The 16,811-nt window shown below is 29.8% G+C and overlaps 1 protein-coding gene across 1 annotated transcript; it reads left to right on the top strand.

Moving 5' to 3' along the window:
• The first annotated feature begins 4,098 nt into the window (after positions 1-4,098).
• LOC112796909 (uncharacterized protein At2g39795, mitochondrial) lies at positions 4,099-6,455 on the top strand. Its single transcript, XM_025839587.3, has 3 exons — positions 4,099-4,437; positions 5,640-5,968; positions 6,067-6,455. Exons 1-3 carry the CDS (start codon positions 4,168-4,170, stop codon positions 6,224-6,226), a joined length of 759 nt encoding a protein of 252 aa, XP_025695372.1. The 5' UTR covers positions 4,099-4,167; the 3' UTR covers positions 6,227-6,455.
• The last annotated feature ends 10,356 nt before the right edge of the window (positions 6,456-16,811 follow it).

Raw genomic sequence — 16,811 nt, 5'->3', positions numbered from 1 at the left:
ATGTTATGTTGAGTTGTGATGAGCATAGTGAATGATGATGATATGCGTTATTAAGGAGGAAGGTGGAGTGTTGTATATGATAAGAGCCGGATGGCCGAGTATGAGATGAACCGAATGGCCGTGTGTGAGGATGATTATGACTGATTATGAATTGTGAAATGTGAGCCGAATGGCTGAGATACATGTTAATATATGGCTGTGATTTAAATGCATATATGTTGGATTGTTGATTATTGTGATTGTTGCACTCCACCTATCTGAGACACGAGTTTTCCTGGGTGAAAGCAGTGGCTAGCCATCATGTGCTCTAGGTGGAGACTTGATACTCTACTGACCCTATGTTGTAAGTGTGGCCGGACACTGTGAACATTCTGGATGAGCTCGCCCCCGTAAATATACACCAGTAAGAGTGTTGGATTATATATTATGTTTATGTTATGAGATAACTCGAGTTGGGGATGCACGACAAAGGAACAATCCAATGGTTAGCTACCAGGATTTGTCGAGCTGGCTTTATAATCGACAGATGAGACTCATCAGCCACTAGGACATGCATGCATCATCTGTATTATATGTGAATTGTCTGGATTGCCTAGTTGATTGCATCATTACTTGCTAATTGCTTAATTGTCTTATCTGATTCTACTTGTGCATTCTTTGCTTGATTTACTTGTGCTTGCATCTCTGTTACTGTTGGCGGTTGGGAGGTTTGCAGGATTTGGAAAGGTGATGTTTAGTTAGTCTGAAGATCCTTAAGTTAGTCGCCTATTTACATTTCTTATGGTTTAGTATGTTTGTACGCTTTGATTATAATCTGGAAGTTCCAGGATTGCCTTCGCCTTTCCCAGGACATTACATGTTAAATATTTGGGCACTGTTACCATGTTGAGAACCTTCGATTCTCATCCATGTGAATTTTGTGATTTTCAGATGCAGGACATGAGGCTCCTCGCTGAGGCATGCTGGAGACTTCCTTTTGGCGGAGATCCTTAGTCTTTTGGGTTTCTATTTTGATCATGTATACTTGTTAGATACTTATATTATCCACTGTTCATATGTATTTGTACTATCTTTTTTTAGACGTTATTTTGGAGAAACAGGATTTGTATATTGTCTTTTAGGTTGTCCTTTGGAATTCCTTTATATATATATATATATATATATATATATATATATATATATATATATATATATACCAATACGCTTGGACCGGTTATCTTCGCAAGCCGAGTCCCGAGTCTTGATATATGTATCTTGGCACTTCTTTGTATATCTCTTCACGTTGACTTACTCCTTATATGTTCGTTTACGTTATCGATCGGAGTGTTGCACTTTTTGATTTATCGGTTTTGATTTACCCATTTTTCTTCAAAGGCTCCTAGTTCTAAACATCTTTGTAATACTATATTTACTAACTTTTTTATTTTTAGAGGTCGTAACACCTCGTCACCTCTGTTTTATGACTTAAGCATAAGACTCTGTGTGGTAGAGTGTTACACTTGCTGTTACTACAAATCTACCCATTGATACAACCACTTATGATAATGACATAAATTTTGAGTCCACTTTCAGGGACAAAAGAGACGTCCTTGAGGGTCATGATGTCGATGTCGTCCCCATACCGATCACAATATCTTACCACTTCATCCAAGCCAATCGTAATGTTGTGGCTTCTGACCTTGAGGAACCCAACACCGTTGAAACCTTAAGAAGAGGACATCACATCAAGCATCCTTTTTCTCGTCTTTGTGATTATGTGGTCAACTTTGTCATGTCCATGAGCCCATTTACCGTCTCCCTTTTTTAACGTACTTCCAAGTGTGTCCTATCCTCTAGCAAATTATATGAATTACGATCATTTTTTTGCTTTCTGTCATATATCTCTTGCAACTATTAGGATTGAAATTGAACCTAAAATTTTTTATGCTGCCATGCACAATGCATGTTGGCGTGCTGCCATGACTAATGAAATTCAAGCTCCTCATGACAATCAGACTTGGTACCTTACTACTTTGCCTGCGGAAAAGAAAGTTCTTGGTTCTAAATGGATATATTACATTAAATACCACATTGATGAAAGTATAGAAAGATTCAAAGCACGTTTTAGTAGTATTGGAAAATAATCAAGTTAAGGGTTTGGATTACAATGAAACTTTTGTACCTGTGGAAAAAATGATTACTATTCGTACTGTTTTAGCACTCGCTGTTGCAAAAGACTGGGAGCTCCACCAAATGAATGTTCATAATGCTTTCTTGTATGGTAGTTTAAATGAAGATGTGTATATGAAGCTTCCTCCTTGTTTTTTGTTCACAATGCAAGGCAGGTTTGCAAACTTCACAAGTTTTTTTAGGACTTGAAACAAGCTCCACATTGTTGGTTTACCAAGCTCTCTATATCCCTGTTCTGATATGGGTTCTAATAGTTCCCCACTGATCACTCGTTATTTGTTTATCGTGATCACATTGTTGTAGTTTATGGTCTTTGTGTATGTAGATGATCTTATCATTGCCGAAAATAATTTCTTGGCAATTGCAAAGTTTAAATCTTACTTGCATCGTTGCTTTCACATAAAATACTAGAAAAATTAAAGTACTTCTTGGGATTTGAAGTTGTTCGCTCACCAACAGGCATCTTTCTTTGCCAACGAAAGTATACTTTGGACATCCTTGCTGAAACTAAATTGCTAGAATCTCGTCCCATATCTACTCTTCTTGAAGAGAATCATTGACTTGCTTTGGCTAAAGGACCATCATTATATGACTCTAGTAAATATCGTCGTCCAGTAGAATGACTTCTCTATTTATGTTTTACTCGACTCGAGCTCTCTTATAGTGTACATGTCATCTCAATTCATGCAGGAACCTTGTGAAGAGCACTAGGTGGCTGCTCTTCGAGTAGTTCGTTATTCGAAAGAAAAAACCAGGGCAAGACATTATACTTCATCGTGATATTGATCTTACTCTACATGGATGGTGTGATTCTAATTGGGCTAGTTGTCCTATTACTCGCCAATTGCTCATTGGTTAGTATGGCCTCTTTGGTAGTTCTTCCATCCCACGAAAGACCAAGAAGCAATTACGATCATCTGCTGAAGTTGAATATCGCTCCATGACTAACACTACTTATGAATTAAAGTAGCTTAAAAGTGTTCTTTATTTTTTTAGTGTCCCTCATCTTCACCTATATTTCTTTGTTGTGATAATCAAGTTGTTCTTCACATTGCTAAAAGTTCAGTTTTTCATGAATAAATCAAACATATTAAAGTTAATTGTCATTTTATTCGAACTATAATACTACAAAATATGATTTTTTTTCCTCTTATGTTTTTACTCGTACTCAACTAGCAAATATTTTTACCAATTCTCTAGGTGTCCAACATTTTAAATTAATTCTGCACAAGTTGAGTACTCAAAACTTATATGCACTAACTTAAAGAGAATAATATAAATCAAATTATGTTTGTATAATCAAATTAAATCAGATATATATCTAATTATATTAATTAAATTTTTTTATTTTAACCATTAAGATATCAAAATATCAATTATGTATTTTTGAAAATACTTTATGATGATGTACATAAACTATAATTAAGAGATTATCATAAGATTGTTGAAAAATTTTTTGTGGATATATTTCAATGATCAATACAAAAATGGACACATTTGTCCAAACCACTTTTAGCATCGACAATAAAAAGTAAGTTTAATTACTCTATTAGTTTCTATAATTTTATGAAATTTTTAATTTAAATTTTTATATTTTTTAATTAAATTTTTACACCAAAATTTTTTTTATTGGGTTCTTATATTTTTTATTTAGATTTTTGCACTAATTTTTTTTAGTTGGATTTCTATAAAATTAAGTTAATTACTGTTAAGAGTGACTTAATTAAATAAAAAAATTTTGATACAGAGATCTAATTTAAAAAAAATAAAAACCTAATTAAAAATTTCGTAAAATTGTAGAGAACAATGAATAATTAACCCTAGTACTTTATCTTAAAAAAAAAAAACAAAATACTTTATCTCTAAAAAAAACACAAAACAAAACTCGTAAGAAAAGTAACGGGTATATAAATTGCAAGTCCAAGCGTGACACCCTAAAACCCTAAACCCTCTTTTACTCGTTTTGCTCCTCTACTCTGTTCAAACCCCAGCTCTCAAATGGCCATGTACACCGCGCTACGCCGTGCTTCCTCCGCCGTGATCCCCCTGGCTCTCCGCCGTACTACGGCGCCATCCTCTTCCAGAACCTTCCACAGCGTTCTCTCTGCTGGCGTCTTGCTCAGCGGACAGACAGCCACTCGTACTGTTGTAGCTCCTTCTCTTCGCGTCGCTAACAGCTTTGCGACGAAAACAAGTGCCGATGAAAACCTCGTTCAAGTCCTTGAATCTGAGATCAAATGCGCCTACGATGATAACCAATCACAGCATGTAAATTTTCTCGATTCTCGTTTGTTCCTTTGTGGTGAACAATTAAGTTATCCCCTTTTATTAATTATTAATTTTCTTCTTTGCACTGAATAGTAGGTGTTGCTTTCTTTAAAGTTAGTATCTTCAGCTTAGCCGTTGCATTTTCCCCTCTGAAGTTTTTTTTTTAATTTATTTAATCACTGCTTTTTCGTTATTGTTGATTAGTAAGAATGTTAGGTAGATGTGTATTCAAGTAGTTTATTAGCTTTGTTGCTTTTGGCCTGCGCCTCAATTTGTTTGAAAAAGAAAATGATTGTAACATGACATTGGAAAAGGCATTGGAAATGGAATCCTAGAATTGCATAGTATGCATATATCATATATCTGCTTGTTAAGAAGCTAAGGTATCACTTGTAATTTGAATGAAAGAATTGGAATAGTTTAGATTTAAGAATTTAAATTATTGTTCTGTTATTAACAACTCATGATGGTCCTTTTTACACATAATTAGGAGTTGGTTGCATTTCGTTCTGTCTCTTAATAAGCTAAGATCGTGGTTTGACAAAATTTTCAAAGCTAATATCTTTTCTCAAATTATGCTGATCTTATCCTATATTATATTTCTCAAAATATTCTGCTTCCAGTATTTAAACTGAGTGCCCCACGTTGTGGTACTGTCTTTAATTCATTTGTATGTTTGACTTGTATGTGTAGATAGGTGATGGAATTCTGCTGGTTTTAGTTACATACCAGTTACCCTATGAACTATGTTGTGACCGCATCCAAAATAACCTTATTTGTGGGTATATTAGAAATATATTGCTTATGCAACTTCAATCTCTGATATCTTATCATGTGAAAATCAGGATGAACATGGGTTGGTTGTGTTCTTTATTCGTTTTCTCAAATTTCCTCTAGTTTCTCTCTCTCTCTCTCCCCCCCAAACCCATCCTTTTTCAGTCCCATAACCTAAGTAGATTTTGACTATTCTTTCTTTCTGCTTCATTTTCTCTCTTTTTCATCCATAATTTGTATGCTATGATTAGTTTGGTGTCGTATCCGTTTTTTAATTAATACTTCCAAAATTGTTTTGTCAACATGCATTGAGGAGCTGCTATAAAGATCATTCATTGGTTCTTTCTATACAAATGAGTTGCGTTTGGTATTGCAGTCATATTGGATTATGTACTAATTTCATTGGCTCTCTTGTATACCTTTCCCAGGTTGAAATCCCGGATGATTTTCCTTTTGAAATCGAAGACAATCCTGGAGAAAGAACCATACAACTTAAGAGACAATACCAAGATGAAACTATTAAGGTTCAAGTTGACATCCCTAATGTAGCACTCGAGGGAAACGAGGAGGATGATGATGAAGGAGAGAAGAGTAGTGAATCTAGCATTCCTTTAGTTGTGAGTGTCTTCAAAGGAAATGGAGTGTGTCTCGAGTTTGGAGTGACGGCTTTCCCTGATGAGATTACCATTGATAGCTTGTCAGTGAAGAATGTCAATGAATCTGAGGACCAGCTTGCATACGAGGGACCAGAATTCACGTAAGCATTTTATTAATATTTTCTTATTTCTTATTTACCATATAATGTTCCTTTTCTCTTCCCTTCCCTTAACATATCCACCCCATTATTTCTTACAGTGATTTGGATGAAAATCTGCAAAAGGCTTTTCACAAGTATCTTGAGATCCGGGGAATCAAGCCCAGCACAACAAATTTCTTGCAGGAATACATGTTTAGTAAAGACAACAAGGAATACTTGGGGTGGCTGAAGAACCTTAAGAACTTTGTTGAGCAATGATTTTAGAAATGGGTTACTGTTTAAAGGGCAATCAAAAGGTGATAGATCCCTTTGTTAAATTTTGGTGGAACATTAGCATGTTTCTTCGTGTAACATGATGGGATGAGAAGTACTGCGGATTACTGGACTAATAATTTTGATAGACCTTATTATTGGTCACCATTGTTATTATACTTAAAATTTCACCCTTAAATGAAATAGTGTATGGGTGGTTCTCCCATTTGTTATCTTTTCCTACAATTGTTGAGTATGTCTCACCAATCAGCATTGTTTTAGTTTTGCCACATACAGTGAATCCATTCATCATGGCCTTTAATTCATTGATTGAGTAAAGTATCGTTTTTATCTCTAATGTTTGAGATAAGTTTTAAAGTTGTTCTTATGTTTAAATTGTCCTATTTAAATTTCTAATGTTTTAAAATTAGAGTAAAGACGTAACTTGATCTTTGTCTATTTTTACGAAGGACAAGATATCCCTTGTTAAAAAAAATGACACTTGTCCCTCAATTTTGTTTATTTTTGTTAAAAAAAATGACACTTGTCCCTCAATTTTGTTTATTTTAGGACTGTTTGACTCTATTAAGAAATTTGTTAATAAATAGTAGCAAAAAAATTTTTGTGGGAGTTTTATTTGTAACTTGTGAGAGATTTAAATTCCTCACAATGTTCTTTTCAACAATATAATCACTTTTTTCATCTTTATTATTATTACTTCTATCTCTATTATTTCTATTGTGTAACCATATTTTATCACCGTCATTATCTCTTCTACTATCATCATCACCAATACAAATATCATCAACATTAATGTAATCTTATTTCATTTTTTATTCGATGCTATTTTTTCCTTTAAAAGGTCTTTATACTGCAATTACTTTTTCTTTTTCCTGAGGCATAATTTTCAGCAATGGTCTTTCTCCACTTAACCACCACGGATAAAGAAAGTTTTTAAAAATAAACTTATTAAACGTTTAGGACAACTTTAGAACTTACTTTAAACGTTGAGAAAAAAAACGATATTTACTCATCATTGATTTGTTCTATGCACAAGATTCATCTGCAATGACTAAAACTCAAACAACCGAGGGTATGGTTAATATTTCTTGAGAATAAGAATAAGACTGGTAAAAGTTACATACATACTTTGTAGGTGAACTTTATGTTGGGCTATGCTATGTCTTGACCAAGAATTACACTACTCTATTCTATAAAATTACAAAATATGATCTGAGGAACAAAATTACAAAAATGCCATGCTTTTTTGTTGTATTTCCAGAATAGTAGTTCATCATTTTGAATTAACATTAAACCATGACATCTTCATTTCCGAGATCAATAATGGAGGAAAACTAGTTATCGTTGCTATGGAATTCTCTAATAAAAGAATAAATAAGTGGAATTGTGGAATTATTCTTTAATTAAATTAACAAATATATAACACGATTAAATAAGCAACTGCTATGCATAATTGAAGAGAGTATTAGATAGTTGAAAATTTTATTAAAAAAAGCAGCATGCTAGAAAAATGGATCCAAGACTCAGTTATAAGTATACTAACATGATCACCAAAAATATTAGATATACCAAAATCAGCTATTATATATTTATATATATATTTTTTATAATTTTATATATTTATATATAAATATATATGTTATTTAATTTATTTTTAATATATTTTATATTATTATTTAATTTTGATATATACCTAGCATGACTGCATTATCACAATTCACATACCAACTTTTGTTTTGTACCTTCAACATTATCTAAGTCAACTTATTGGATAAGAAGAATGCAGAAAATTATTTTTTTAATGTCTCTTGCGCATGACCGTGAATTTATATTGCAGATTGCTCAAATTACCAATTAATATCAAACAAGTTAGGCATGGAATTTATATTCCAAACCAAAAGTAGTACCTAAGAAATTTTCTTCGTCTTATATTTATGCTTAAACTCAAAATAATCTATAATAAAAAAAATTAATATGTAACATTCTGATTAATGTATCTGATAATAGAGGATCGGATATGCCAGACCCACTATTTCTATTTTTTTAAATCACAAATTTAGAGCTCGTTGATAGCAAAAGTTACAAATAAAGTTAAGAACATTCATTGAACAATAACTGAAAATAAAAAATATATAATAAAAGAGATAAATTTTGTAAAAAAAATCAAGGAAAATTACATAAAAAGATGTACTAATATATAGGATGCGCAAAAGAAAAAATTACGTAAAAAGATGTACTAATATAATCAAGGAAAATAAATACAAAAAAAAATCTGCAAGACCATATGAGTAGCAATGAAATTTTCAATATGGAAACCTCATAACAATTGCGATGTACCCTGTATCGGAACTATGCATTTCAAAACATTTCACTTATACGTTATATCTCTTAATCTTAGATGTTTCGTTCAGATAATCCCACCACATATATGAAGTTGAGCAAGAATGCACAAGAAAAGAGTTGAATCGTGCAAAAATTTATTTCTGATCTGAAATATGATTAAAAGTATAAACTTTCTAATGGTGATAGATTTTTTATATTTATGAAAATTTTGATTATTTTGACAAAAAGGATTGATTATTTTATTGTCAAAACCTTGATTATATTTGTAGTCAATTATTTTATTTTAACAATATGTAAAATAACATTTTGAAAAAAATTTAAAAGTTAGTAATTTTAATCTATATTGGCCAATATTTTTAGGCAACAGTCTAATTATCTAACAAAAATTAAATATCAATAAGAATAAACTACTAAAAATGATTTAAATACTGACATAGTTGATTATTTTTGTCAAATTTTATAATTTTTTAAAATATTTTAGTCGTTTTGAATTTTTGAAAGGGTTTAACTTTTCAATTTTGCTATACATACAAAAGTTTTTATCAACTAAATCCAATCAAATTGGTCCAAATCCAACAAAAATCACCTAAAGTTACACACAAATCGGATCAAATCCGATATAACCTATAATTCTATCCGATCCGCACTGCACTTATCGGATCGGATCGGATACGATATCCGCATTTTTTCAAGTTGGATCCAATCCGATCCGATCTGCATATCGGATCGGATATCGGGTATATCCGCATAATTTAAAAAATTTGTTTCAAGACCCTTTTTGACTCTAAACAATTTATTTGTCACCTGTTTAAGCCTATTTACTCCTAAAATATTATCAATAAAAATTCTCTTGAATAACAAAAGAAAAAAATAACACAAGATCTAAGTTTAATTATTCTAAGTTAAAGTACAAGATAAAAAATTAAAAATAAGATATTATAAAATTCATAAAAGAACACACTAAAATTCATATCACATTAAGGTTTACTTTCTTAAACTATGCTATTTATATGAGATGTGCGGATCTGCGGATCGTATCTGCGAATATCACTGCCAAATCCGCAATGCGATCATACCATAGTGTGGATCAGATCCAATGGCTCTGCGGATCGGATAATATCCGTAAAATTCGGATTAGATGCAGATATTTACCGCAGATATACGAATATTATCCGATCCATGTGTAGCTCTAAAATCACCCACACAACATGCACGTGAATCACGCACTTCTTTTTTTTTTCTTCTTCATTATGCTTCTTTTTTCGCAAGTTGTTTCCGCCTCCTCCTTCTTCTTCTATTGGTGTTACTTTTACTGTATTTTATTTTTATTTTTTTCTCTTTTTCGTTGTCACGTGTTATTGTATTTTTTGTTTGATTTTTTTTTCTTTTTCTTTGTTTTATTTCTCTCAACAGAGTGAAATAAGAACTATATGCAAAAATGAAATAAGAAAAAGATGAAAAGAAAGAAAAAGAAGAAAAAGAAGGGAGAGGAGTTTTGAATTGTGCAGAATTTATCGAAAAAATAATACTGAAATTTCTTAATAATAACATAAATTTTTTTATTTTGACACCAAAAATTTGCTACAAAAATACAGAAATATCTTCTTTAATATTGCATTTTTTCCTTTTTATTATTTTTCTTTCTTACTTCTTTTTTTAGAAGATTTGCTTCTCATATTAGACTTGAATGAATATGTCTATACTGTATTACAATTTTATTCAGTTGAATGAATATAGATTCATACTTATTGGATTGAATTCTTGTTAAAAACAAAAATAGCACTAAAATTTGTTTAAAGTGATACCAAAATTTAAATACAATGATAGAGAATATAAAAAATAAATTACATACTAAAAGATCATTGACTACATAAAATAAAATAAGATAGTATCAAAATTAATTAAAATTGACTCTAGAAGTTCAGTAACATGACACAAAAATATTAAATCTTTCTAAAAAATATTACACATTCAATGAATTGAATGCTTATCTTATATATAAAATAATACATATATTGCTAAAAGATAATACCGAAATGTCTTCATATTAACATTGAAATTTTTAACTAAATAATGTGATAGAATTAAAAATTTATTTCATGAAGACTTGAGTTGCAGATTTACCAATTTTAATAGAAAAGAGAATAAATGAGAAAATATGTAGATAAAGCAGTGAAATTAAGCAGAACAAATACAAAAATTTGAATAAGAATGAACACTATCATTTACGTATAAAAAGACGATGTTTCTGATATATAAAACAACACGTAAATTTCTGAAAAAGAATACCAAATGGCATCACTCTAACACCGAAATTTTTAACTAAATAATATAAAAGAATTAAGAAATTATTTCATGAAGACTTGAGTTGTAGATTTTCAAATTTTGATAGAAATAAAAATAAGTGAAAAAATTTATAAATAATACAACAAAATTAGCTAGAACAAGTATAAAAATTTGAAAGAGAATGAACAATGTTATTTATATATAAGAAGAAGATGATGACGATGACGATAATGATAAAGATGATGATGATAACAATGATGGATAAAAAGGCGAAGAAAAAGAAAAGAGGAGAAGAATTTAAATGAGAAAAGAAGGAGTAGGAGTAGGAGATAATAGTGGTGGTAACAATGACGATAACAAAAGAGAAAGATGAGTAAAAAGAAGGAACACTAGAGATATAAGTAAAAAGACCGCACATAGATGTAAAACATATTATAACAATTTGGTTAAACTTAGCAGTGGAGCTTTAGTTAGATAATGAGAAGTCCCAAATTCTTTTATAAAAAAATTAATAGTATTTTTCACAAAAAAAAATATTATTCGATTGATTTAAGTACATAATTTTAATATGAGTATTTAAGTTCAATCTTCACCTCTTAATTTTAAACATTAGTAACTTGATCTTTGGATTTAAGCTGAAGAAGGCTTTCACATAATAAAGGCCTTTATTGACTTATTCAAAGAAGACATCAAAATTTTTCATTCTATTTAAAAAAAAAAATAAATCTAAAAAAATTGTGTAACAAAAAAAGATAACCAAAAAAATAAATCATAATTGAATCCTTGCCTCTCAACTCTCAAGAATAAAAGCTTCCTTGCCTCTTTCAAAAAACCAAAACTCTCTTGCCTCTGTTCAAAAAACCAAAACATGCTACCTTTGTTCAACAAGAAACAAGAAGTAAGTTTTGAATGGTGTCAATTATAAAAAAAAATTAGGTATTTTTATTTATTTAATTTAATATTATTTTATTTTTAATGTTTATTTGATTTAATTTTTTATATAATACAAAATATTAGAATATTTAGTAAATATTGATGTCATTGTATTTCTATAGATTGATAGAAGAATTTGTAAATTGTAACTTAAAAAGTTTCAATCTTTTAAGTTAAGTTTTGAATTCAACCAATTATATTTTTTTCGTATTATCTTTGTAAAATTAGGTAACTTTTTTGTTTAATTTAATTTAATATTATTTTATATTTGTTGATTCCTTAATTGATTGTCTTTTGACTAAAAAAATATTAAATAAGTATTATAAATTTTAATATTTATTTTTTAAATTTTTTTATACATATTTTACAGGATAAACATTCAATTTTTTATACAATCATAATGATAAAAAATCAAAGAATTAATACCTTTTTTAAGATGAAGGTTAATGTTCAAGAAGGAAAAAATATAACTTCTACAATATCAACACCTACTATAGATAGTTCTTCTACTTCAATGAATAATGAAGAAAGTGAGATACAACCTTCAAAGGTTCAAAGAGTTGTATCTAATGAGTTTGACCTTAATTCTTTTAAACGATATCCTGAAAAACGGCTTTAAATTTAGCAAGATAACCCAAATCAGAAAGATAAGATTAAACGAGCTTATCTTAAATGGGGATAATTTTCTTGAAATGATAAAACTCATAATATCTTACAATGATGCAGTTGTGAAAACTGTGTTAGAAAATGCTCCATATAATGCTAAGTATACTTCACATTAAATTAAAAAAAAAAATCTTGCATATTCTCACAAACAAGATGAGAAAGCATATTTGTGAAGAAATTGAGGATTCTAAATTTTGCATTGTAATAGATGAAACTCGTGATGAATCCAAAAAAGAACAAATGACACTTGTTTTAAAATTTGTTGATATACATAATTTTATTCAAGAGTATTTTTTTATCTTGTACATGTTGAAGATATGACATCATTAACTCTAAAACATAAACAGTGTAGCATTCTTTCTCAACATGGTCTTGATGTCTCTAATATACGTAGTCAAGGATATGATGATGCCAGCAACATGAAAGAGGAATAGAATGGGTTACAAGCATTATTCTTAAAAAATTGCCCTTATGTTCACTGTTTTGCTCATCGATTACAATTTGCATTAGTTGCTGCATCTAGAGAAGTTATTCTTGAGCATCAATTTTTTTTTAAATTAACTTTCATCATTTGTTCTTTTAGTAAGTGACATAATGAGTTACACGTTGTTAAGATATATGAAATTGCCCATTTATTAAAGAGGAACCACAGGAACGGCGATGGGCCCCACAGTGCAGTGACAACGACATGATGACAGGCTCACTTGGTGAGTGGTTCAGCAACACAGCGACAATAACAGACTTAGCAGTGCAGTGACGGTGACGGGCTCGGCAATGCTGCGGCGACGACAGGCTCGGCGATGCCGCAACGAACTGTTATGGCAAGTGGCGCAGCTGAGCTTGGCTGTGATCTTTGAAGAAGAGGTGATTTTGATTGAGAGTTGGCAATAGAGGTGAGGGCGGTAAGAGTCTGTCGCAGCGACGGTGACGAACTGTGATGGCAAGTGGGAGTGGCGCAACTAAACTTGTCCGTGGCCTTTGGAGAAGAGTTAACTTTGGTCTTTGATTGAAGGTTGGCAACTGAAGGTGAGTGGGGGTGAGGGTTGAGGGAGTCGAAATCATATTTTTTTTTTGTGTGTGTGTGCGCGTGCGCATTACGGGGTAGTAAGGGCGGGCATTACAGGATAGTTAAGGGCAGGTTCACCATGAACCCGATCCCGCCTCCCGCCTCAACTACCTGTCCCAGGTGAAACTTGTTCTGCTTCAGTTCGGGTTTAAACCCGCTTCTGACTGGTAGGGGCGGGTCGGGTATCCGTGAGTTCGGGTACTCTTATGTACCACCCTATGCATATATTGCTTACATTACCCTTACTTTATTTGAGTTTGTATTGATCTTACATTTGATGAGTGTGCGTGCGTGTGTGTGCGCGTGCGTGCGTGTGTGTGTGCGTGCATGCGTGCGTGCATGACGGGGTAGCTAAGGGCGGGTTCACCATGAACCCGAATCCGCCTCCCGCCGCTCACCTACCTGTCCCAGTTGAAACTTGTTCTGCTCCGGGTCGGGTTTAAACCCGCTTCTGACTGCTAGGCCGGGTCGGGTATCCGCGAGTTCGAGTACTCCTATGTACCACCCTATGCATATATCGCTTACATTACCCTTACCTCATTTGAGTTTGTATTGATCTTACATTTGATGAAAGATATTATAGAAATAACTGATATTCTTTATCAAGCTTTATAAAAATAGTCTCAAAATATAGTTAATGATGTTAGTTCATTCTACAAAATACTTATCCAAAATATAAAAGATGACAGATGGAAAAAATTATTGAAAAATGTGAAATTATTTTATGAGCAACATGATATTCTAATTTATTATTTATGTGCTTCTTATGAAGCAAGACAGAGACGCTCGCGTCACCAAAAAGATCATACTACAATTGAACACTATTTTAGAGTGAAGATATTTTTAGTCACAATTGATAAGCAATTACAAGAGTTGAATAGCAGATTCAATGATCAAGCAATAAATCTACTAAATCTAAGCTCTAGTCTCATACTTAAGGATGGTTACAAAAATTTTGACATTGCTAAGATTTCTACTCTTATTGATAGTTACTATCTCGAAGACTTTACTCAGCAAGAGAATATTAATTTGTCTTTTTAGTTTCAACATTTTATTCTTGATGCTCATCAATATCCAGAAATGAAGAATTTATCAACTATTCATGAATTGTGTATATGTTTAACATAAACAAAAAAATCAAAAGTGTGTTACTTGATTGATATATTGATTCGTTGATTTTAACTCTTTCAGTTTTTATAGCTACTACAAAGTGATTATTTTCGCAATGAAAATAATGAACACAAGGTTAAGAAACAAGATGGTGGACGACTTTTTTATGGATAGTTTGATTATTTACATTGAAAAAGAAATTGTCAAAAAGTTTAGTTCTGATTCAATTATTGAAAATTTTAAGTCATTCAAAATTTGAAGAGTATCATTATAAACTGTTTTATATTTTTTATCCATGGAATTATTTATTTATTATATTATTAGTAACAAACTTAAAGAATAATTATATTTATAAATTTGATTTTAATATAATTATTATTGTGTAAATTTATGTTAAATTTTTGGCCTCCTTAATTTTATTTTAAATTTCACTGTTGATTGGACTTGATAAAGTATTTTACTCAATTATAAATTTTTTTATTAATTTTTATTTGCTAACATTATAAAATATTATATACAATAGTCTAATCGCATTTATACATCAAAATTAAATTCTTCGTCTAAAATTTGAAAAAATATTCTAGAAAAAAATTAAAATATAAAAATTTTTTAAAACAAATTTATTCATCTTTATTTTTCAAAATTTGTTTTTTTTTTGAAAGTTGGAGCAAATTCACCTATTACATTGGCAAAATTGTAAATTTTGTTAAAGTTCGTCCATTTATGCGACAAATTTGCTTCTATTTTCGCACAATTTAAATTGTATTGGTATATTTTTATTTTTAATTTAAAATTTAAATAAATATAATTTAAATTAAAAATTTAATTTAATTTGATAACAATAAACGTAGTCATATTATTGTACTTTTATATGATTAATTATGTTTATTCAATTTTAAAAAAATTAACAGTTTAAAATCAATAACTTTAAATTAAAAAAATTAATATATTCGTATTATTTTTAAATTAAGAAATTTATAAATAAAACACTCTTATTATTTAAAATTTTTAAATTTAAATAAACATATTCATCTTATTTTAAATAAATGTTTATGGCCTTTAAGTATCTCAATAAAAAAGATGATTGTATATAATTCTTTAAATTAATAATATTAAATTGTCGTTTAAATATAACATTCATCTATATATATACACTCTAATATTATTAATTTAAAAAATTGTATATATTTATATTTTTTTTGTTGAAATACTTCATACTTGACCGCTGACACTTTTTTTTTTTAAATAACATGAGAACGTTTATTTAAAGTAAGACTAATAGATTTATTGTCAACGAGTAATAATTTAAATGGCATAGTCTTTCTGTATTTAATTAAGAGGTTGCGGGTTCGAGTCTCCTATCTTTAGTAAAAAAAAAGACTAATAAATTTATTAAACTTTAAAAATTATAAAATAAAAAATAATACAAGTACATTAATTTTTTAATTTAAAATTACCGATTTTAAACTGTTAATTTTTTTTAAAATAAAATAAACATAATTTTTTAATACGACTACGTTTATTGTTATGAAATTAAATTAAAATTATAATTTACATTATAACTATTTAAATTTTAAATTAAAAAAATAAAAATAACCAATATAATCCAAATTCTATAAAATTAGAAACAAGTTCGCTACACCAATAGAAGAATTTGTTAGTTTCATTGAAATTCGTCGGTACGGTTAGCTTCAACAAAATCGATTCAATGGGTGAATTTAAGATCCGTTTGGAAAATTTTAGAAGTAATTTTTTTTTAATTTTTGACCTATGAAAAATAGTAGTATTAATGTCTAGTGCAATTTTTAAAATTAAATTGCAATTTTTTAGTAAACTATTTAAGAGTTTATAGAGAAGTTAAAAAAAATGACTTATCTCATAATACTTTTATTTTTCATCACATTTTTATAAAATAAACACTTTTAGAGTTAAAAATCCAAATACAAAATAATTTACTTATAAGTTCCTTTTAACAGAATTATTTATTGTTTAAGTTATTTTATCAAAAAAACTTAATTAAGGGACCTTACTCTAACTTAAAATAATAAATTTTTAAAAATAAAGACCGAAAAAATTTGTTTTGGAAATATTTATTTTTTTAAATTTATTTCAGAAATTTTGCTAAGATTTGGTGTGTGTTACTCATGTTAATAAATACTTAACTAG

Source organism: Arachis hypogaea, chromosome 4, assembly GCF_003086295.3.
Source record: "Arachis hypogaea cultivar Tifrunner chromosome 4, arahy.Tifrunner.gnm2.J5K5, whole genome shotgun sequence".
Lineage (NCBI taxonomy): Eukaryota > Viridiplantae > Streptophyta > Magnoliopsida > Fabales > Fabaceae > Arachis > Arachis hypogaea.
This window is presented reverse-complemented; position numbering and strand designations above follow the sequence as displayed.